Raw genomic sequence first — 22542 nt, forward strand, 5'->3', positions numbered from 1 at the left:
TACTGTTCCAAGTGCCGAGAGAAAATAAACAGTGGAATTTAGGTATGGTCCCCGTCCTTCAAAGGATCACATTCTAAGGTACAGGATTTTGGACACAGTCCCTGTCCCACATGGGGTTTACAGTCAAAGTGGGAGGAAGTATACTTGAGTAATTCTAGATAAGTTAGTCACGTTAATGTATTTTTATTATATTACTTCAGGAAGGTTCCCCACAAGGGTGGCCAAATTTTACTTTTTCAGAATTGGGTCTGTCGACCGTTCCTCATGCTGTGCTTGGTGACCAGAGAGCCATCTCTCCCCCCTGATGATCTCCCGCTCTGCCACATTCTGCCCTCTTTAAATCCCCATCTCTTTTGCCCTTCTTCGGGGCTTTTAAAACGCTTTTCCCACTTCCCTGCCACTCCCGGGCTTTCCTCCTCCAACCCCCTTGTCCCCATGGTCTCCCATGTGGTCTTCCCTCTCCTTCTCCATCCAACGCCACTCTTTTGAATTTTTTTGTCAACTCGTTTCATGTTCAGGGCGGCCCCTTCTCCATAATAATAATAATAATATTTATTAGTATTGGTTTAGCGCTTACTATGTGCCAAGCCCTGTTCCAAGCACTAGGGTAGATATAAGGTAATCACGTTGTCCCACGTGAAGCTCACAGTCTTAATCCCCATTTTACAGGTGAGGTAACTGTGGCACAGAGAAGTTAAGTGACTTGCCCAAAGTCACACGGCTGATGAATGGCGGAGCTGGTATTAGAACCCACGACCTCTATTGTAAAGCTTAATTGGAAATGTCATACATGCATGTATCATAATCGCAAAATGCTCAAAGACCAGGTCTGCCTGTACCATTGTGATAGGAACAAAACATTTTCCTTGGATTTACCCTTGAATTTTCTTCTCAGGATCTGAGAGAAAGCTACAACACACAGCAGGTAGCCCTTGAACAACTCCACAGGATCAAGCAAGAGAAACTGAGAGAAATCGAAAGAAAAAGAGCTGAATTTATTCAGAAGAAGAAAACAGAAGACGAGATGGCAAGGTACGTGGTTTATTTCCTGCAAGGAGATGAAATCCAAATGCTAGTGACGTGATAACGTGCTGAATGCCAAGTTGAATTTTCCCCTCACCCTTTATTAGGGAGGCTGACGATTCTTCCTTCTCAGGCAGATGGGTCTAAACTGGGAGAATCTGAGTCACTGTTGAAGGACTCAGATGAAATAAGGATGCATAGAGGCCTTGTGTTACGTCCCAACAAGGCCTGTTAGGGACGAGGGGGCTCCATCGGGAAAGAAACAAACCACAATATTCAGCATCACAGTAAGAAAACATTTATTAGCATACAGCTTCTATTAAGCCGTGAACCCAGGGGCGTTGAGAATTTCTCCTGCTGTGAGATGATTCATCTGCGTGGCGTTTGGTCTGAGTTCCTCTTCGAAAAGGTCTCCTTTTCCCGGGCCGTCTCCGCCCTCCCTTCCGAGGACAGTGAACAGCAGCGACAGTCCTTTCCTCCCAGTCTTTATACCATGCCCGTTGACCTTTACATCGAGCTTCTTCGGCGTAATGGCCTTAGTGTACCAAATACATTTCCATGGTCTTCTGCTCTTAGAAGACATCTCACCCCGACCCCTACGGATGGGTCAACATTTGGGTCTTCACTGGAACCTAGCCCCCTGGCTCACCTTATGCCGAAGGGCACGTTCTTTACGTGAAATGCAAACTGCACACTTCACCTTGAAAGGGGACTCTTTCTGATTCATTGCTGCATTTTCCCAACCTGTCATAGTAAAGCCAAATGTAGTACCCCAGCCGTTAGAACAGTGTTTGACATGTAGTAAGCGCTTAATAGATGCGATTAAAAAAAATAATACGTTGGGTGTGAGGCCTGCCATGGGTGGTCCTGTGGTCATCATCATCATCATCAATCGTATTTATTGAGTGCTTACTATGTGCAGAGCACTGTACTAAGCGCTTGGGAAGTACAAATTGGCAACATATAGAGACAGTCCCTACCCAACAGTGGGCTCACAGTCTAAAAGGGGGAGACAGAGAACAAAACCAAACAGACTAACAAAATAAAATAAATAGAATTTATTTGGTCCTTGGCTTCTGTCACTGAGGCTCTACTAGAAAAAGACCCTTATTTTTTTATGGTATTTGTTTACGTACTTTGTGTCTAAACGCTGGGACAGATAGATGATAAACAGCTTGGGCACAGTCCCTGTCCCACATGGGGCTCACAGTCTTAATCCCCCTATTACAGATGAGGTAAGTGAGGCCCAGAGAAGTGAAGCAACTTGCCCAAGGTCACACAGCTGACAAGTGGTAGAGCCAGGACTAGAACCCATGTCCTTCTGAATCCCAGGCCCGTGCTCTTAGCCACTAGGCCATGCTACTTCTCTAAGGCTAGGCAAAGAAAAAGAGATTAGGCAAGGGAAGTAGTGTTTTTTAAGAGGACAAGAGAGATGCGTTGTATTTAAAAATACCCAAGTCTTTGGATTCCATGTTCTTAGCCAAGTTTAGTCCCCCAACAGTGTTGTCTAAATTGAACACTTTCTCCCCTCCCAGGAAAGCCAAGCAGGAAAAAGAAAACCTGTGGAGAGAAAGTCTTAGAAAGGAGGAAGAAGAGAAGCAGAAGCGACTTCAGGAGGAACGACTTCAGGATAAAATTCAAGAAGAAAAGCAGAAAGTTGAGGAAGCAGCAGCCAAGAACAGAGAAAGGCGATCTGAGGAGGAAAAACAATATGAGGGTGAGGAAAGACATAAGCTCCTTGATTTTTCAGAGACAGACAGAATTACAAAGACAAAAAGATGATGACCAAAGAAATCAGGAAGCTGAAGAGAGGTGAAAGCACTCTGCGGAAGAGATGGAAAAGAAAGATGCTGCCAACTTTAAAGTCAGTGAAACATGTTTCTAAATTAAACGTAGATGAAAAATTGGTAGGTTTACTGAAGCAGGCTTAGGAGAGAAATCATAATCCACCATTGAAAAAAGAAGGTAATCAATGGTATTTATTGAGCGCTTACTGTGTACAGAACACTGTACTAAGTGCTTGGAAGGGTACAGTACAGCAGAGTTGGTAGGCATGTTCCCTACCCATTGAGAGCTTAGAGAGGGAGACAAACATTGAAATAAATTTTGAATATGTACATAAGTGCTCTGGTGCTGAGGTAGGGTGAAGTGCGGTGGGGTGAAAATCAGGTGCTTAAAGAGTAGATTCAAGTGCATAGATGACTCAGAAGGGAGAAAGAGGAGGGAAGGGGGCACCGTCATTTATTATTTATGTGAATCCTAAGATTTTAATCAATAAAATATTTCACGTTTTGTATAATACTCTGGGTTTAGTCAGTGGAGACGTATTTTGATATTTGGAACTGAGAGTTTTGTACAACTTTGCAGCGCACACCACTATTCCCAAATATTGCCTAAAGGTTGTTTCTTTGAGACAAACAGTTTCTTCACGTTACAATTTGAAAATGTTGTGATACATTTTCCATAACAGTGCCCTGGTTTTATAGGGCTCCGAACCTCATTTGGCTTTCAGTTTTTCCCCATAATCCATTAATCAATCATTTGTATGTATTGAGTGCTTATTGTACGCAGCGCACTGACCTTCTAACCCCCCCCTTGTCCATTGTTCACTATATCTTTAGCCATAGTAGAGTCATTAAGAAAATATTGAAAGCCTGCAGGGCTCAGAGCAACTGAACTGGGCATTCAGTTATGTCGTTGCCTATGCTGAATATAAATTTATTCCTAGCTGTTCTTGTTTTCTCTTGACTTTGCCCCTTAGCACGGTTGAAATGAGCACCCTTTTTGTCTTTCAAATCCCTTCTTCATTCCTACCTATGCTTCTGAATAAAATGTTTCGACATTGTGTTCAACAGTCAGTTCGCCTCAAAGATTACGAGTTGCCTGGACCCAAAACTTGTTTTTTTCCCCGGGCTGTTGACAGAGCCACATACATCCAGATGTACAAAGTAATTCAAAGTGTGTTTTCTTCTCAGGCGGGGCTTCGAAAACTTCTGAGTGGAGGACATCAGTTACTCTGGTGAATTACAGAGCTTTATATCCATTTGAAGCAAGAAGTCATGATGAGCTGAGCTTTAATTCTGGGGATGTCATTCAGGTAAGAAGCAAAGTTAACTCCTTGCTCTGCAAACATAAGTGGTTAAAAAAACGAATACAGCGCTCTCCACATTTTGGGTGCTTAATGATATTATTGCAGTAGCACTTTGACCAAAACAATTTATGATTCTAATTTCCTGTTTTGGGAAGTCGGGGAAAAATAAGTTTCCTTGGGTTTGCCGATTCTAGGCAGACGGTTTGCAACACGGAAGTCGGGTCAGGCACCGCTACAAGAAATTGCCTGACTGAGAGTTGTTAATGCTTTTGTAGCTTAGCTATGTAAATTGAGAAAACATGAACTAAATATTAATCTCATTTTCCTCCTTTCTTCTTCTTATTGGTAGTTGTGGGGTCTTAACTCTGTCTGGAGAAAATGTTTATGTTGAATCATTTCCTTCAGTTTTTTTTTTAAATGGGATTTGCAGTTAGTCGATTTTGTATTTTTCTCTCCAGTTCATTGAGCGCTAGTTATGTTTAGAATCTCATACTAAGCACTTGGGAGAGTATACAAGCCCAGTATCTGTCTTCATCCATTCAATCGTATTTATTGAGCGCTTACTGTGTGCAGAGCACTGTACTAAGCACTTGGGAAGTACAAGTCGACAACATATGTATGTATGTATATATGTTTGTACATATTTATTACTCTATTTATTTTACTTGTACATATCTATTCTATTTATTTTATTTTGTTAGTATGTTTGGTTTTTTTTTTCTCTGTCTCCCCCTTTTAGACTGTGAGTCCAATGTTGGGTAGGGACTGTCTCTATATGTTGCCAATTTGTACTTCCCAAGTGCTTAGTACAGTGCTCTGCACATAGTAAGCGCTCAATAAATATGATTGATTGATTGATATAGAGACAGTCCCTACCCAACAATGGGCTCGCAGTCTAGAAGGGGGAGACAGACAACAAAACGAAACATGAAGACAGGTGTCAAAATCGTCAGAATAAATAGAATGTACTTCAGTGCTGAGAACAGTGCTTGGCACCTAGTCAGCGCTTTAGAAATACCCTCATCATCATTATTATTATCATGACCGTTCTAATTAATTTCTGACTCCATCCGTCCCCCTCTGGGTTTGGGGCTTGGATCCTCCTTCAGTCCAGTGAGACTTAGTTGAAAATACTTCAAATGAAACTGCATTTAGCAGTAAAGCTAAGGAATGGCTATTCAGTTTCACATCCTCTTGTTTTCACCTCTTAGGGAAAAACCAATGTACAGTTTTATACAAACGATGTTGATGGAATTTTAAGTAGTTTTAACATTTAAAGCCAAATGGGGGCTGATCATTAATAGCCTCCCAGTGAAACGGTAGAATGAATGTTTTGGGCTGAATACCGAACCCGGAGACAAATAATAATGTTGGTAATTTGTTAAGCACTTACTATGTGCCAAGCACTGTGCTAAGCGCTGGGGAGGATACAAGGTAATCAAGGTTGTCCCCCGTGGGGCTCACAGTCTTAATTCCCGTTTTGCAGATGAGGAAACTGAGGCACGGAGAAGTGAAGTGACTTGCCCAAAGTCACCCAGCTGACAAGTGGCAGAGCCGGCATTAGAACCCATGACCTCTGACTCCCAAGCCCGGGCTCTTTCCACTGAGCCACGCTGCTTCTCTTCCTAAATGCTTACTCAAGTTTTCTGCTCTAGCCTGTGAGCTTGCTGTGGGCAGGGAATGTGTCTTTTTGTTGTTATAGCGTACTCTTCCCAAGCTCTTAGTACAGTGCTTTGCACACAGTAAGTGCTCAATAAGTACGATTGAATAAATGAATGAATACTTATGATCACACATCAAGTTAAATGCATAAAAGAGCCTACTCACTGTGGTTCTCATACCCCACTTTTGTCTTTTTTTAGGTTGATGAAAAAACCACAGGAGAACCTGGTTGGTTATGTGGTAGCTTTCAAGGAAATTTTGGCTGGTTTCCCTCTAACTATGTAGAAAAAATAGCAGAAAGTGAAAAAGCTTTATCTCCTAAGAAGGCCTTACTTCCTCCTACAGTATCGTTATCTACTACCTCAGCTTCCCCCGAGTAAGTTTTTCCACTGGCAACTCAATTCAGTAAGGTTTGCGAATGTGCCCGTAAGCAAATTGGTATTTTGATCAGTGTGCTAATATTTAGCATCCTGTACTTTGGGGTTCTACCACTCCGACTGATAATAGCGTGGCGTAGTAGATAGAGCATGGGGCTGGGAGTCAGAAGGTCATGGGTTCTAATCCCAGCTCCACCACTCGTCTGCTGTGTAACGTTGGGCAAGTCACTTCACTTCTCTGGGCCTCAGTTACCTCATCTGTAATATGGGGATTCATTCATTCAATCATATTTATTGAGCACTTACTGTGTGCAGAGCACTGTACTAAGTGGTTGGGAAGTACAAGTTGGCAACATATAGAGACGGTCCCTACCCAGCGACGGGCTCACAGTCTAGAAGGGGGAGACAGACAACAAAACATGTGGACAGGTGTCAAGTCATCAGAATAAATTGAAGTAAAGCTAGATGCACGTCATTAAGAAAATAAATAGAATAGTAAATATGTACAAGTAAAACAAATAGAGTAATAAATCTGTCCAAATATATATGCAGGTGTTGTGGGGAGGGGAAGGAGGTAGGGTGGGGTGGATGGGGAGGAGGAGAGGAAAAGGGGGGCTCAGTCTGGGAAGACCATTGAGACTGTGAGCCCCACAGTGGACAGGGACTGTGTCCAACCCGATTTGCTTGCATCCACCCCAGAGCCTAGTACAGTGCCTGACACATAGCGCTTAACAAATACCTTGATTGTTATTATTATTATTATTATTATTATTAGACTTATGATATTTGTTAAGCAATGACTTTATCCCAAGCACTGTATTAAACGCTGGGATTGATACAAGATGATCAGATCAGGGACAGTTCCTGGCCCCTACGGGGCTCTCATTTTCAATGGGGGAGAGAGGGCAGATATAGAATCCCCATTTCATCGATGAGGAGACTGAGGCCCATAAATGTTAACTGATTTGCTCAAGGTCACACAGCAGGCAAGTGGTAGAATTAGGATTAGAACCCAGGTCCTCCGGCTCCCAGGTCCTTGCTCTTTCCACTAGGCCACACTGTTTCCATCTTTATTGTTGTAAATGTCATAAATTGATTACTGAAGATCTAGATGTAATTACGCCTGGATGCATGGAATTGAAATCTAATAGGTAATAATAGGAACAGGCAACTCAGAACCTCATGTCCATGTGATCTATTTGCAGACCAGTTTCTTCAAGTCAAGCGGCAGAATCCAGTTACCAAAATACAGCTTTCTCAAACCTAAACGTCAATACGACGTGGCAGAAAACATCAGCTTTTACTCGCACGGCTTCCCCCGGATCAGTATCCCCAATTCATGGACAGGTATATTATCGTTCTCCGTTGTGCCTGTCATTCGCTTACCTTTTCCTTTTTTCCCCCACTTCCCTTTGGCTTTATCACAAAATGACCCTGCTACCTCCTTGGTTGGTACTAGAATGGGTCATTTCTCAGATGGAGACTAGTGGAGCTGAAATTGGTGAAGAGTTTCCCGGCACGAAGCAGGATTCAGTGACAGGGCTTTCTAACTCGCTGCCATTGCAGCCTCAGCACAAACCACCTAAATCTGAACTCCAAAAGCTCTAGGCCCTTTGTGTGGGGGAAGCAGTGAAAACAAAGTTTTTAGAGTTCATTATGTTGCTCTCCAAAGGACAGGAACCACAAGCAGAGGCCTCTCCAGTCATGGGGCGGCATAAAAAGAATATATTCCGACAGACTTTGAGATATACCTTGAGTTAGAAATGAAGTATTTTAGCTTGTCATATCCATGGTGCAGAGGGATAGAGATCTTGGAATGTGAAAAATATAGTAGCAATCAGAAAAGTGGGATCCCGATCCTGGTGAGCTCATCTGCCTGCTGAGAGTTCAGAGTAAGTTGTTCACTCGGGAATGGTGGAGTAATTAGGTCATTCGGACAAACCACCTAGAGATCAGTGAGGAAAATGAAGCGTTCAGTAGTGATATTTATTCTCTCTTCATTTGAAGTAATTTAGGCATTTTTGAAGATTTAGTGTTATGTGTTATCCTTCTTACCTAAGCAATCCAAGCCTACAGGGACATAGATCATTTAAAGGGAAAATTTTGTCTATGTGAGAGAGATTTTTCGGACTGTTATTGTAAATCGCACTGTAGATTTTCCTGAGAGGCACACTTTATTTTAAAAACTGCGGTTGTTGAACACCATCAAGTTATAGGCACTTGTCTAACTGTCACCCCAGTCGTATTTGATGTATTAAAAAAAAAATGGTTCAAAGTATTTCATCACTTTACCGGTTCAGGAGAGAGCTCCTGAACCCAGATTGTCCTCACTACTACATGTTCCAAATTTCTCTGAAATTTTTATTTGCCAGCACTACAGTATTCTACCAACCCACCAGGCCAGCCTGCCAGGTCTTAGGTAGTGAGGCTACGGGAGCTATTGTAAATACGAGATTTAGTTACTAAGAAGCCGGTGCTTTGCACATAGTAAGCGCTTAATAAATGCCATTGTTATTATCACCTGTATTTCTCTTTCGACAGGGACAGACTGTGGAAAACCTAAAAGCCCAGGCACTCTGCTCCTGGACAGCGAAGAAAGATAACCACTTGAACTTTTCAAAACATGACATCATTTCTGTGCTGGAGCAGCAAGAAAACTGGTGGTTTGGTGAGGTGCATGGAGGAAGAGGATGGTTTCCTAAATCCTATGTTAAGATCATCCCTGCAAGTGAAACCAAGAGAGAGTGAGACCTTTTGGAATTTTGCCTGTTTTGGGGGGAGATGGAGAAGAGAGGGATGTTAGCTCGTTTTGGATGGAAAACCCCAAGGAAATCGTTATTCGTTTATACATGCTTTTCTTCTCATCTTATGAATAATAATAATAATAATAATGGCATTTGTTAAGCACTTGCTATGTGTGAAGCACTCTTCTAAGTGCCCCCGGGGGTGATCAGATTGTCCCACGTGGGGCTCCCAGTCTTAATCCCCATTTTACAGAGGAGGTAACTGAGGCTCAGAGAAGTTAAGTGACTTTCCCAAAGTCACACAGCTGACAGGTGGTGGAGCCGGGATTAGAACCCATGACCTCTGACTCCCAAGCCCGGGCTTTTCCACTGAGCCACGCTGCTTCTCAGTACAGACCAAATGAATCCAGACCAAAGGCCAGGGGCATAAGAAACAGCATAACTTTTTAAAGTCATCAAAAATTTACAGGACTCTAATTGAAGCTGTAGAGCTCTCAGCCTTGATATTTCAGCCACATTTCAGTTTAAGAATCTGCATTCTACCTTATTTAAATTTCTTTTTAATAATAATAATAATAATTACGGTGTTTAAGTGCTTATTACATGCCAAGTACTGTTCTAAGCGCTGGGGTAGGTATACAAGGTAATCAGTTTGTCCCACGTGGGGCTCACAGTCTGAATCCCCATTTTACAGATGAGGTAACTGAGGCACAGAGAAATTCAGTAGCTTGCCCGAGGTCTCAAAGCAGACAAGTGGTGGAGCCGGGATTAGAATCCATGTCGTCTGACTCCCCAGACCGGGCTCTTTCCACTAAGCCACGCGGCTTTTTCAATGCCAGCTCCAGATAGAGAACTCACTGTCCTTCTTTTCCGTGAGTATTTCTCTAGTGGGCCTCCTGTGGGATGGCTGCATTTTTCAATGGAATGTGAACCGCATCATTTCGAGTATGTCTCGGAAATGCTTTTCGTTCCTTTAGCAAGATATTCATTCTTAGACCAATGTGTTTGCAACCCCGGTAGTTATGAATTTCAAAGCTCCACAGCAGCCAGTTGAAGTCATTTTTAATCTGGTTTGGACAGACAGGATTTTCCTCTGTAAATGTGTGCTTCCTCTGTGTCTTCTGACAACTGCCCTCAAAGCCAATCCCTAATCTCTTCGGGCACGAAGCTCTACCGGAATCAACTTTTTAGAATCAACTTTTTCCTTTGGCCCACAGATCCGAACCTATTTATGCAGCTGTAAATAAAAAGCCAAGCACGACATCTTACGCAGTCGGAGAGGGTAAGGATATAACCAATCAGTCGATGAATCAGTGGTATGTATTGAGCGCTTATCGGGTGCAGAGCACTGTACTGAGTGCTTGGGAAACTACAACGCAGTCAACTTGGTAGGCACGATCCCTGCCCGCAAGAAGCTTACGGTCGATGAGGGAGATGGACATTAAAATCAATTACAGAAGTGAAAATAGTAGTTTAAAGACGGGTCTCCCTCTTCTTCAGTCCATACTCCCCTCTGTTGCCTGGATCATTTTTGGGGAAAAAGTGTCTTGTCCCTATTTTCCCACAAATCAAGAACCTTCAGTGGTTGTCCTTCTACGTCAGCATCATATGGAAACTCCATCCCACGGGCTTTAAAGCACTCGATTGGTGCTCTCCCTTGGGTAAATTTCCTCCAACTTTCTGCACAGGAAGAAAATCGCGGGGAGGCAAGGAGGAGGTTGGGGGTGGGCGATGGAAATGGCCCAGAACACGTGCCCATTTCCCTTCCTCCCAAGCTTAGGGCACTAATTGGGCAAGGGGTAGAGGTGAAGCCAAAAATCCCATATGTAACCGTTTTTGCCTCGCAACAACATTTTCAAATGACATTTTGTGTAGCAAAATGTCACTTTGAATATGGAAATTGAATGGTTACTGCTTGAGAGCCGAGAGGCCGTTTTCTCGGTTCAGTTCTCCCAAGACCCCGAACTTCAACCAACACGGTAACCTCTCTTTGCTTCTCGGTTCTACCTCTAACCTCTAGTATTCGTGAAAGCACTCTGCTATCAGGTGGTGGCAACCCTGGAGGAACAGAATACAGTTTGTACGGCTGCATCAGTTTGTTGGCAGAAAAACGGAGGCAATGCAGAGAAGCTCCTTGAGGGCAGGGATTAATCAAGGGCAGTGCTTAGCACACAGTAGGTTCGTAATCGCCAGTGAAGAAAATAGCTCGGCCCTTGTGATTTAGTGGGTTTATATGTGCGCTTGTGTGTGTGTGTTTCCTGCAACAGATTCTCTCTAAATTACAGAATTTACACAGAAAACCGAATGTTCATTGTCCAAGACCCTTGTCCTTTTTGTATTGGGCACAAATGAATGGCTCTGTGAATTTTCAGTTCACAGTTTAAAGCTCTTACTTGGTCACCAAAAATATAGCTAAAGAAATAGTATTCCTCTTATCCCTGGAATGACTGTCTTGGGACTTTTTTTCCTTCAAATTTCCTTTAGCCCTTTTTACTGTTAATTATTTCGCCTGGATGAGGAGGACTCATCAGCAGGCGGATATGGTTAAAATAATGCAAACGTTAGGGAGTCATAAATGATGACTACCTTAATAAGACAATGGATCATTCTCCAAACCTGAATTTCCTCCACTCCTTGTAGACCATTTAGAAGGTAGATCTGTTCGATTTTATAAGGAATTAAACCAAACATGTATGCTTTTATCCACTCCCCACCTTCTTTCTTCATCCCATCTCTCCCGGCATATTTTTGGGCTCCAGCAATAGTTGCTCTTGGAAGAATGCCTAAGAAAAGACATTTATAGGAGATATGACTTTACTCAGTAAATCAGGCGTATTTATTGAGTGCTTACTCTGTGCAGAGCGTTGTACTGAACGCTTAGGAGAGTACCGTATGATAATATAGCAGACACATTCCCTGCCCACAGTGAGCTTACAGTCTAAAGGGGGAGATAAACATTAATATAAATAAACTACGGATAGATACGTAAGTGCTGTGGGGCTCAGAGGGGAGGTGAATGAAGGGAGCAAGTCAGGCGACGCGGAAGGGAGTAGAAGAGAAGGAAAAGAGGGCTTAGGGAAGGCCTCTTGGAGGAGGTGTGCCTTCAGTAAGACTTTAAATGGGAGGGAGAGTAATTGTCTGGTGGATTGGAAGAGGGAGGGCATTGCAGGCCAGAGGCAGGACGAGAGCGTGAAGACAGATAGATGAGATGGAGGTACAGAGAATAGTTCGGCATAAGAGGTGTGAAGAAATGCGTGGGCTGGTAGTAGGAGAGAAGCGAGGCGAGGTAAGAGGGGGCAAGGAGATTGAGTGCTTTTTTTTTTTGGTTACCCATTCATTTATTGTTTAGATCTTTAGCCAACTGATTTTTTTTTTTACATGGTATTTTACTGTTCTTTTATAAATGCTGTTATAATTTTTGGCATGTTTCATTCCTTCTAGAGTATATTGCACTTTATTCATATTCAAGTTCAGAACCTGGTGATTTGACATTCATCGAAGGTGAAGAAATCTTAGTGACCCAGAAAGATGGAGAATGGTGGACAGGAAGTGTTGATGAAAGGATTGGAATCTTTCCATCAAATTATGTCAGACCAAAAGATCAGGAGGTAGAGTTGTTTTTGATCAGAAATCGAGTGACTTTGCTTTTGACAATCGCAACTGAGGTTCACACTTGAAAACTAGAACTCTGCGTCTGTGTAATGCAGTAAAGAATCATGGACGTTGTGTTGGGCAGGGAAATGGAATGTTTGTCAAAATAGTATATATAAACACTTCAAAGTTTGCCCTTTTGGGGATCTTAATAGAGGAAAAAAGAGATAGTAAATTAAAATAATGCAAATTCTTGTCCTGCCTTCCTTTTAATAGAAAGATAACGAACCAGAGCCGTATTTCCATTGAAAATGTGTGCCTTTTCTTTTCAGAGCTTTGGAAGTGCTGGCAAATCTGGAATGGCAAACAAGAAACCTGGTATATACAAATAATGGCCTTGACAATTTTAGTAATTTGCTGATGAGATGGTAGTCCCTTAATTCCAGGATATTCCATTTTTTTCTCCCCAGAGATCGCCCAGGTTACTTCAGCTTACGCAGCATCTGGTGCCGAACAACTTAGCCTTGCTCCAGGACAGCTGATACTCATTCTGAAGAAGAACCCTAGTGGGTGGTGGCAAGGAGAGTTGCAGGTAACCAGTGGGTAATAAAATTTCTTTTAGTGCAAGAAAAGATTTGTGATTTTCCAAGGAGTGGTGACGGCGGTGCCCAGTGGAAAGAGGCCGGGCCTAGGAGTCAAAGGGACCCGGGTTCTAACCCCGGCTCTGCCGCCTGTCTACTCTGTGACCTTGGGCAAGTCATTTTGACTTCTCTGGGACTCAGTTACCTCATCTGTAGAATGGGGGTAAAGAGTGTGAGCCCCATGTGGGACAGGGACTGTGTCCAACCTGATTAACTTGTATCTACCCCAGCGCTTACAATAGTGCTCGGCACACAGCAAGCCTTCATTCATTCATTCAGTCAGTCACATTTATTAAGCGCTTCCTGTGTGCAGAGCACTGTACTAAGCGCTTGGGAACATGCAACAGTAAACAGTGACAATCCCTGCCCACAACGAGCTCACAGTCTAGAGGGAGCTCACAGTCTGTATCCGCCCTGATTAACTTGTATCTACTCCAGCACTTAAAATAGTTTGACGATCAACCGATCAATCTTATTTATGGAACGCTCACCGTGTGCGGAACACCATGCTAAGCGCTTGAGAGAAAACAGTATAACAGAGTTGGTAGACATGTTTCCTCCCCATAGCGAACACCCTTAAAAAAAAGTGTGACGCAGAAGTAAACCTGATTCAAAATCACTTTCCCAGCTTTTCTCCATGGTTCTGTCTCTAGACGTTGCCAATTTGTACTTCCCAAGCGCTTAGTACAGTGCTCTGCACACAGTAAGCGCTCAGTAAATACGATTGAATGAATGAATGGCATGGTGTGTTTTTTTTAATGGCATTTATTAAGCGCTAACTATGTGCAAAGCACTGTTCTAAGCGCTGGGTTCAGATGCTAAGGAAATCTCTGTCATTTTACGAGCATCTAAACCTTTCCTGAGAGCAGGTGGGAAACAGTAATGGGTCAGAGCCTAGTTTGGGTGGGAATGGGACAGAGGCAGTGGGATCCAAAGCTCTGCCTACTTGCTAATGGTCCAGATTAACTGGCCCTCTATATTTCTAGGGCAAAAGCATCAAGATATTGAACTTTTTGAATCAGTGACACTGCAGCATACAATTATTTAGAGAACGGGGGAGGATTTTTTTTACAGTTTCTTTATTAATTGGAACCAAGTGTACATCCTCTAATGAATACATCCCTTGTGTTTTCCATTGCTTTGAACACCTACACAGGCGAGAGGGAAAAAACGTCAGAAAGGATGGTTTCCAGCCAGCCATGTTAAACTTTTGGGTCCAAGCAGTGAAAAAACAACCCCTGCCTTTCATCCAGGTATGAAAGTGGACTGACATTTATGTTTCATTTGAGTGATTTCATTATTTGTAAAAAAAACTTTAATTTCGGCCTCCCCCATTAGCTTGTAAGCCCCTCGTGGGCAAATAACTTGTGTTGTGCTTCTAAATTGTGGTTTGGAAAGTATATTGTTCTCAGGAGTTGCTCGACAGATACCATTACTACTACTACTACTACTACTACTAGTGAGTTTAACTGTGGAACCTTATAGCTATTAGAGTGCCTTCACTACTAGAAAACTATGAAAATGTTTGCCTTTACTAATTAGTGTCTTCTAAAAAATAGCACGCTGCTTTTTAGAGACTGTCATATTGACAGATGTACCTTGAGATATTTCCAGGAGAAATCTGGTCGATTATGTAGTTATCGTAGAACTGGGTAAGTGGGGAAATAACCCTTTACTAATTAGTGTCTTCTAAAAAGTAACACGCTGCTTTTTAGAGACGGTCATATTGACAGATGTACCTTGAGATATTTCCAGGAGAAATCTGATCGATTATGTAGTTATCATAGAATTGGGTAAGTGGGGAAGTAAGTCCATAAAATGATGTGTGTATACTTGGAGGAAAAGAAATATTTGACTTTAACAAAAAGAAAAGCAAGGATCAGAAACTCAAGATTGTAAATCTTTGTAGGAATAGAGTTAATTGCCTTTTTAATTAGAATGACTAATTAAATATACAGTTGAATTTATGTATAAAAGCTAAGGATGTGTATAAGTATTTAATTGCTGAAGGTGGCTTTTGGGTAGATATAATAAGAATTATGGTACTTGTTAAGCACTTAATAAGTGCCAAGCACTGTTCTAAGCACTGGGGAAAATAAAAGGTAACCAGGTAGGACACAGTCCCTTGTCCCATGGCGGGCTCACACTCTTAATACCCATTTTACAGATGAGGGTACTGAGTCCCAGAGAAATGAAATGACTTGCCCGAGGTCACACAGCAAACATGTGACAGAGCCAGGATTAGAACCCAGGTCCTTTCGACTCCTGGGCCCGTGTTTTATCCACTAAGCCATGCTGCTTCTCGTGATATGACTCGCGGTGTTGGGAATTAAATGGAGTACTGTGGCTGCTCTTGCCCTGCTGTCACTCACTTAAGTACATTTGCAGTTGTCCACAGTAAAAAGGACTGCAAGCAAAATGCCTTCGGACGTGGGGTGGACACCCCTCAACCCCACAGCACTTACGGACATTTCCGTAAATTATTTATTTATATTAATGTCTTTTCCCCCTTTAGACTGTTCGCTGTTGTGGGCAGAAAATACGTCTACCAGATCAGTTGTACCGTACCCTCCCAAGTGCTTAGTACAGTGCCCTGCAAATAGTAAGCACCTAAGAAACACCACTGATTGATTGAAAATAAGTGAACTATTAAATTGTCGATTTTCTTTTTTCCCTTTCAGTGTGTCAGGTGATAGCAATGTATGACTACATGGCAAATAACGAAGATGAGCTAAATTTCCCCAAAGGGCAACTTATTAATGTGCTGAACAAAGATGATCCTGATTGGTGGCAAGGAGAAATCAATGGAGTGACTGGTCTCTTCCCGTCGAACTACGTAAAAATGACCACAGACTCAGATCCAAGTCAGCAATGTAAGTAAATCTAAAATTCAAATATTCAGTCATATCTGAAGACAGTTGCAAATCAGGAGCCTTTAGCAAATGTGATTTTTTAAAATAATTCTATAGCTTTTATTGCGTGCCTGTTGTGTGTAAACCACTGTACTAAGTGCTTGGGAGAGTACAATAATAATAATAGTAATAATAATAATGGCATTTATTAAGCGCTTACTATGTGCAGAGCACTGTTCTAAGCACTGGGGAGGTTACAAGGAGATCAGGTTGTCCCACAGGGGGCTCACAGTCTTAATTCCCATTTTACAGATGAGGGAACTGAGGCACAGAGAAGTTAAGTGACCTGCCCAAAGTCACACAACTAATTGGCAGAGCCGGGATTCGAACCCATGACCCCTGACTCCAAAGCCCCTGCTCTTTCCACTGAGCCACACTGCTTCCCCTAATAGAGTTAGCCCTGCTCCACACCCTCAAAGAATATGCAGCCAAGCTGGAGAGACAGCTCTCTGCCAAATGATTTACAGATCAGAAGGGTACATGAGTCAGAGCTTAAGTAATAATAATAATGGTATTTGTTAAGTGCTTACTCATCATCATCATCATCATCAATCGTATTTATTGAGTGCTTACTATGTGCAGAGCACTGTACTAAGCGCTTGGGAAGTACAAATTGGCAACATATAGAGACAGTCCCTACCCAACAGTGGGCTCACAGTCTAAAAGGGGGAGACAGAGAACAAAACCAAACATACTAACAAAATAAAATAAATAGAATAGATACGTACAAATAAATTAAATAAATAAATAAATAGAGTAAAAAAATATGTGCAAACATAGATACATATATACAGGTGCTGTGGGGAAGGGAGGGAGGTAAGATGGGGGGATGGAGAGGGGGACGAGGGGGAGAGGAAGGAAGGGGCTCAGTCTGGGAAGGCCTCCTGGAGGAGGTGAGCTCTCAGCAGGGCCTTGCTATGTGCAAAGCACTGTTCTAAGCGCTGGGGAGGTTACAAGGTGATCAGGTTGTCCCACGGGGGGCTCACGGTTTTAATCCCCATTTTACAGATGAGGGAACTGAGGCCCAGCCCAAAGTCACGCAGCAGACAGTTGGCGGAGTCGGGATTTGAACCCATGACCTCTGACTCCAAAGCCTGTGCCCTTCCCACTGAGCCACGCTGCTTCTCAGTAATCTCTCCAAGTAATGGGTTGCCAAAGAGCCGCACATCTCAGAGAGTGTGTGCCCTCAACCTCACGGGGCGGAGAGGTGGGGCAGTGGGTCGGCCCGGGCAGAAGGGCTTTGGAGGGATGTGACCTGGGAAGAGCAAAAATGAGTCGGAGAAGGCTTCCCGCAAGGGATGTGACTTGGGAAGAGCAAAACCGAATCGGAGAAGGCTTCCCGCAGGAGATGGGATTTCAGGAAGGCTTGGAAGATGGAGGAGAGCTATAGTCTGACAGATTTAAAAGGGAAGGGAATTTCTTCCTGGAGGGAGGGTGGGAGTAATGGGCCAGGGGCGGGAGAAACCAAATGAAGGCACAACGTGTAGGTTATTTCGAGAAAAATGCGAGGTGGAGTCTAGTTCAGGCAAGGAGTGGATAAAGTAGGAAGGAGAGCACCGATGGAGTGCCTTAAAGCCAATGGTCAAGTTTCCGCAGGTTGCTTAAAGAGAAGACTAGCCCTTGGAGGGTTTTGAGAAGCAGCATGGCCTAGTGGATAGAGCACGGACCTGGGAATCAGGAGGTCATGGGTTCATTCCCTCATTCGTTCAATCGTATTTATTGAGCGCTTACTGTGTGCAGAGCACTGTACTAAGCGCTTGGGAAGTACAGGTTGGCAACATCTAGAGACGGTCCCTACCCAACAGCGGGCTCACAGTCGAGAAGGGGGAGACGGACAACAAAACATATTAACAAAATAAAATAAATAGAATAAATATGTACAAGTAAACAAATGGAGTAATAAATACGTACAAGCATATATACAAGATTATGACAAGATTAAGATTATGGGAAGCAGCGTGGCTCAGTGGGAAGAGCCCGGGCTTTGGAGGCAGAGGTCATGGGTTCAAAACCCGGCTCTGCCACTTGTCAGCTGGGTGACTTTTCTAATCCCGGCTCGGCCACTTGCCTGCTGTGTGACCTTGGGCAAGTCACTTCACTTCTCTGGGCCTCGTTTCCTTCAACCGTAAAATGGGGATGAAGGCAGTGAGCCTTTTGTAGGACAGGGACTGTTTCCAACTCAATTAACTTGTATCTACCCCAGCGCTTAGAACAGTGCCTGGCACGTAATAAGTGCTTAACAAATACCATAATTATTATTATTATTATTACTTGAGGAGTACAGAGATCTGTGAAGGATGGTGTTTTAGAAAAACGATCGTGGACAGCAAAATGGAGAGGGGAGAGGCACGGGCTCAAATCCCGGCTCTGCCAATTGTCAGCTGTGTGACTTTGGGCAAGTCACTTAACTTCTCTGGGCCTCAGTTCCCTCATCTGTAAAATGGGGATTAAGACTGTGAGCCCCTTGTGGGACAACCTGATCACCTTGTAACCTCCCAAGCGCTTAGAGCAGTGCTTTGCACATAGTAAGCGCTTAATAAATGCTATTATCATTATTTATTATTACTGGTGGGGGAATTGTTGAAGAGGCTGATTCAGTCATTCATTCATTCAGTTGTATTTATTGAGCGCTTACTGTGTGCAGAGCACTGTACTAAGCGCTTGGGAAGTACAAATCGGCAACATTTAGAGACGGTCCCTACCCAACAATGGGCTCACAGTCTAGAAGATGCAGTAATCAAGCCGTGATATAAGTGTTAGACCAGGGTTGAGAAGCAGCTTGTCCAGTGGCTAGAACACGGGCCTGGGAATCAGAAGGACCTGGGTTCTAATCCCGGCTCCGCCACTTAGCTGCTGTGTGACGTTAGGCAAGTCAATTCACTCCTCTGGGCCTCAGTTCCCTCCTCCGTAAAATGGGGATTAAACCTGTGAGCCCCATGTGGGACACGGACTGTGTCCAAACTGATTAAGCGTGGCTCAGTGGAAAGAGCCTGGGCTTTGGAGTCAGCGGTCATGGGTTCGAATCCCGCTCTGCACACGTGTCTGCTGTGTGACCTTGGGCAAGTCACTTCACTTCTCTGAGCCTCAGTTCCCTCGTCTGTAAAATGGGGATTAAGACTGTGAGCCCCACATGGGGCAACTTGATCACCTTGTATTCCTCCCCAGAGCTTAGAACAGTGCTCTGCACATAGTAAGCGCTTAACAAATGCCATCATTATTATTATTATTAGCTCTCATCTAGACCTCTAGACTTCTAATCTAGTCTTCTAGACATCTAGACTAGACATCTAATCAGACTAGACGTCTAGTCTTCTAGACTGTGATCCCGTTGTTGGGTAGGGACCATCTCTATATGTTCCCGATTTGAACTTCCCAAGCACTTAGTCCAGTGCTCTGCACACAGTGAGCGCTCAGTAAACACAACTGAATGAATGAATGAATCCACCCCAGCACCTGTACAGTGCCTGGCCCATAGTAAGTGCTTAACAGATACCGTAATGAAAAAGGAGGATGAAGGGGTGGATCCTGGCAATCTTGTGGAGAAAAAACTCCTCCAAGATTTGATTACAGACCAAATGTGGGGAGTCAAGGGTCTGTCAGGGATGCGGGCTTCAAGAAAGAGGTGGATGGTGACCCTGTCAACTACATAAAGTTGGACGGGGGAGGAGTTTTGGAGCAGGTGAGCCTCCCAAATTTAAAGTGAGGGGAGAGGGGAGCTCTTCCGTAGAGCCTCGAGGGCCATCCACAGTTAGAGGGTGGAAGGCGGAGGAAGAGCCGGCCAAATAAGAACCAGAAAACCAGAGGATCAGCCAGAGAAGTGAGAGGACCAGAAGGGAACTCTGTCCGTTCAGCCGAGGTTACAGAGTCTTTCCGGGAGAAAGAGCGGCCCCAGTAATGAAAGCAGCCAAGGGGACCTGCTTTCTAATCCCGGCTCCGACTCTTGTCTCGCTGTGCGACCTTGGGCCAGTCACTTAACTCCTGTGTGGTTCAGTTAACGGGCATTAAGACTGTGAGCCCCATTGGTGGGACAGGGGCTGTCCAACCCTATCTACCCCAGAGCTTAGTACAGTATGCGGCACTCGACAGCACTGGACAGTGCACTGACAATAAGCACTCGACACATTTCCTTAAAAAACCAAGAGGTTGAGGAAAGTAAGGATTAAAGGAGGAAACCACGGGGGCCACCTTGGTGAGAGTGGTCTCGGTGGTCTCAAGAGGGCAGAAGCCAGGTTGAAAAGTTTCAATATGAGAGGCAGAGGAGAGGAAGTAGAGGCCCCTGGCGAATGCAGAATTTCGATGAGACTGGAAGCGAGAGATTCAACTGAACACCCTATTCAGAAACCCTTATATTTCATTTTCGCTATCCTGAATTAGATATGAGTTATTAACCTATCATGTTGGTGGAAACAGGTGTGAAAATGACGACTTTCCTCTCCTTGACCAGTGCCAGGAATGACTTTTCAGTTTTCTGACAGCTCGCAAGCGTAAAATATTTGATGGCTAAGCCTTCTTCATGTTGAAGAACGAAAAGGAGCAGTAATAGTTACAGTAGTCGTAGTTCGTAGAACAGATTTTTGGACTGGGGTAGTGGTTTAGACAGCAGTGCCAGGTTTTCACTGTGAGTTCGGGGGTGACTTTGGGGAAGGGAAAAGGAAGGAGGAAATAGGAGCAGCAGGAGGCAGATGGAGAAATTGAGGAAGAATGGGAAAGAAGGGAGCTGTGAGGAGAGCAGCTGAGAGCAGAAACCACGTCTCCTGTTCGTATTGTACCCTCCGCAGCATTTAGTACAGTGTCCAGGACACAATCGCATTGATGGCATTAATAATGATAATGATGCTACTAAATGCTTATTATGCCGTAAGTGCTGAGATTCGAGATGCTCAGATCGGGTACACTCTCTGTCTCACACGGGGTTCCCAGTTTAAGAGGGAGGGAAAACAGGTATTTTATCGCCACTCTCCAGAAAAGAAAATGAGACAGAAATAATAATGGTATTTTTTAAGTGCTCACTACGTGCCAGGAACTCTACTAAGCACTGAAGCATTTGAGCGGTTTGCCCAAGATCAAGTGACATGCAGGAGGCAGAGTGGGGACTAGAATTTGGGTATCCTTACTCCCATTTAGCAGACACGTTCCCTGCCCCTATGGACTGATAATCTGGAAACTGCACAGTTCTGAGCAGTAAATAGACCGTAAATAGTAAATACGTTATTTTAGGCCCAGTTAGTCTTCTGAAGAAAAATAATGATTCATTTCCTCCAGTGTTTTGCTTTGATTCTCCAGTATGCTTGGAGTGTTACTTCTCTTGTTACTGAACTTTTCCCACAAAAACATTGGCTCCATTCCACCACTTCAGGGGTTGGAGTCAACCCAGTATGTATTTTCATAAATATTTGGTTCCCCTGGATCCTTTGATCCAAAGAGAACCTGTTTCATAGGAGGAGCGGCTTTTTTTTTTTTCCAAGAGGGCCCCTGGAATTCCACAGTGTTGATCCAGAAACAAACTGCAAGTGGTGTCTCCATTTCCTCATCAGTAAAATGGGAATTGGGCCCTGTTCTCCCTCCTACTTAGACTGTGAGCCCCACGTGGCCCAGGGACTACGTCCAATCTGGCTTGTATTTATCCCAGTGCTTTTTTCAGCGCTGATAAATGCTTGATGAAGACCCCACATATTATTATTAGGGCAGCATCTTAGCTCTGAGTTTTGGTACTAAATGTCAGCATCGCCTTATGGGTAGACATCCAAAGTTGTCCCCCACCAGTGAGTCTCCTAGCTTTATGCTGAGGAAGGAAAAGGAGGAAGAAGGGAAAAGGAGACCCTCTGACCCCCCCCCGTCCATTTTTCCATGGCTCCGCGAACCTACAGACCCCTAGCTCTACTTGTGCCCACCTTCACGGGCACATCAGCTCCGCTTTTAGAAAGGGTCTTGGGTCAGGCACTCCCAATACAGAGGCCACTGGAGGACAGGACAGTCCTTGAGGGTGAAGATGGGGGGCTGCCATGACTTGGAGAAAGGGGGCTGCCTCCCTCCTGGACCCTAAATTGAACAGCTGGAAGTAGCAGCTACCTCCTCCCCATTCCTAATCACAGTGGCCTCCCTCTGCCGCTGTTAGTATCATAATAGGTTGGCCAGTGCAGACCCCACAGATCGCCAATTCAGACCAGTTCTTAAACTGGATTATGTCCAGTCTCCACTGAGGTTAATGAAGCCTCATTAAGCATCAAAAGCCAGAGACAAAGAGTTAGCTAAATGACAGGGAAGAGAAAGGCACCACACTCGAATCCCCATTTGTATCTGGCAGATTTAAATAAATCAATGGTATTAATTGGGCACTTTCTGTTGGCAGAGCACTGAAAGACACTCAGTAAAAATGAAATGCTGAAATGGACACCAGGAAGCTAAACATAGGCTCTGCACACACAGACACAGAGAAGCAGTGTGATTTAGTGGCTAGACCATGGGCCTGGGCGTCAGAAGGACCTGGGTTCTAATCCCAGC

The 22542-nt window shown here is 43.9% G+C and overlaps 1 protein-coding gene across 4 annotated transcripts in view; it reads left to right on the forward strand.

Moving 5' to 3' along the window:
- Positions 1-22542, forward strand: part of ITSN2 (intersectin 2) — a 140968-nt gene that overhangs the window by 80092 nt on the left and 38334 nt on the right. For all 4 annotated transcript variants that reach the window (XM_038751015.1, XM_038751016.1, XM_038751017.1 and 1 more), the window contains 12 exons: positions 896-1032; positions 2559-2740; positions 3999-4120; positions 5977-6152; positions 7359-7500; positions 8695-8897; positions 10115-10179; positions 12339-12505; positions 12821-12866; positions 12959-13080; positions 14286-14382; positions 15811-16002. In XM_038751015.1, coding sequence (XP_038606943.1) covers positions 896-1032; positions 2559-2740; positions 3999-4120; positions 5977-6152; positions 7359-7500; positions 8695-8897; positions 10115-10179; positions 12339-12505; positions 12821-12866; positions 12959-13080; positions 14286-14382; positions 15811-16002 — 1651 coding nt within the window. The remainder of the gene's footprint in view (positions 1-895; positions 1033-2558; positions 2741-3998; positions 4121-5976; positions 6153-7358; positions 7501-8694; positions 8898-10114; positions 10180-12338; positions 12506-12820; positions 12867-12958; positions 13081-14285; positions 14383-15810; positions 16003-22542) is intronic.

The sequence above is a fragment of the Tachyglossus aculeatus genome, chromosome 9 (assembly GCF_015852505.1).
Source record: "Tachyglossus aculeatus isolate mTacAcu1 chromosome 9, mTacAcu1.pri, whole genome shotgun sequence".
In the NCBI taxonomy this organism is placed as follows: Eukaryota; Metazoa; Chordata; class Mammalia; order Monotremata; family Tachyglossidae; genus Tachyglossus; species Tachyglossus aculeatus.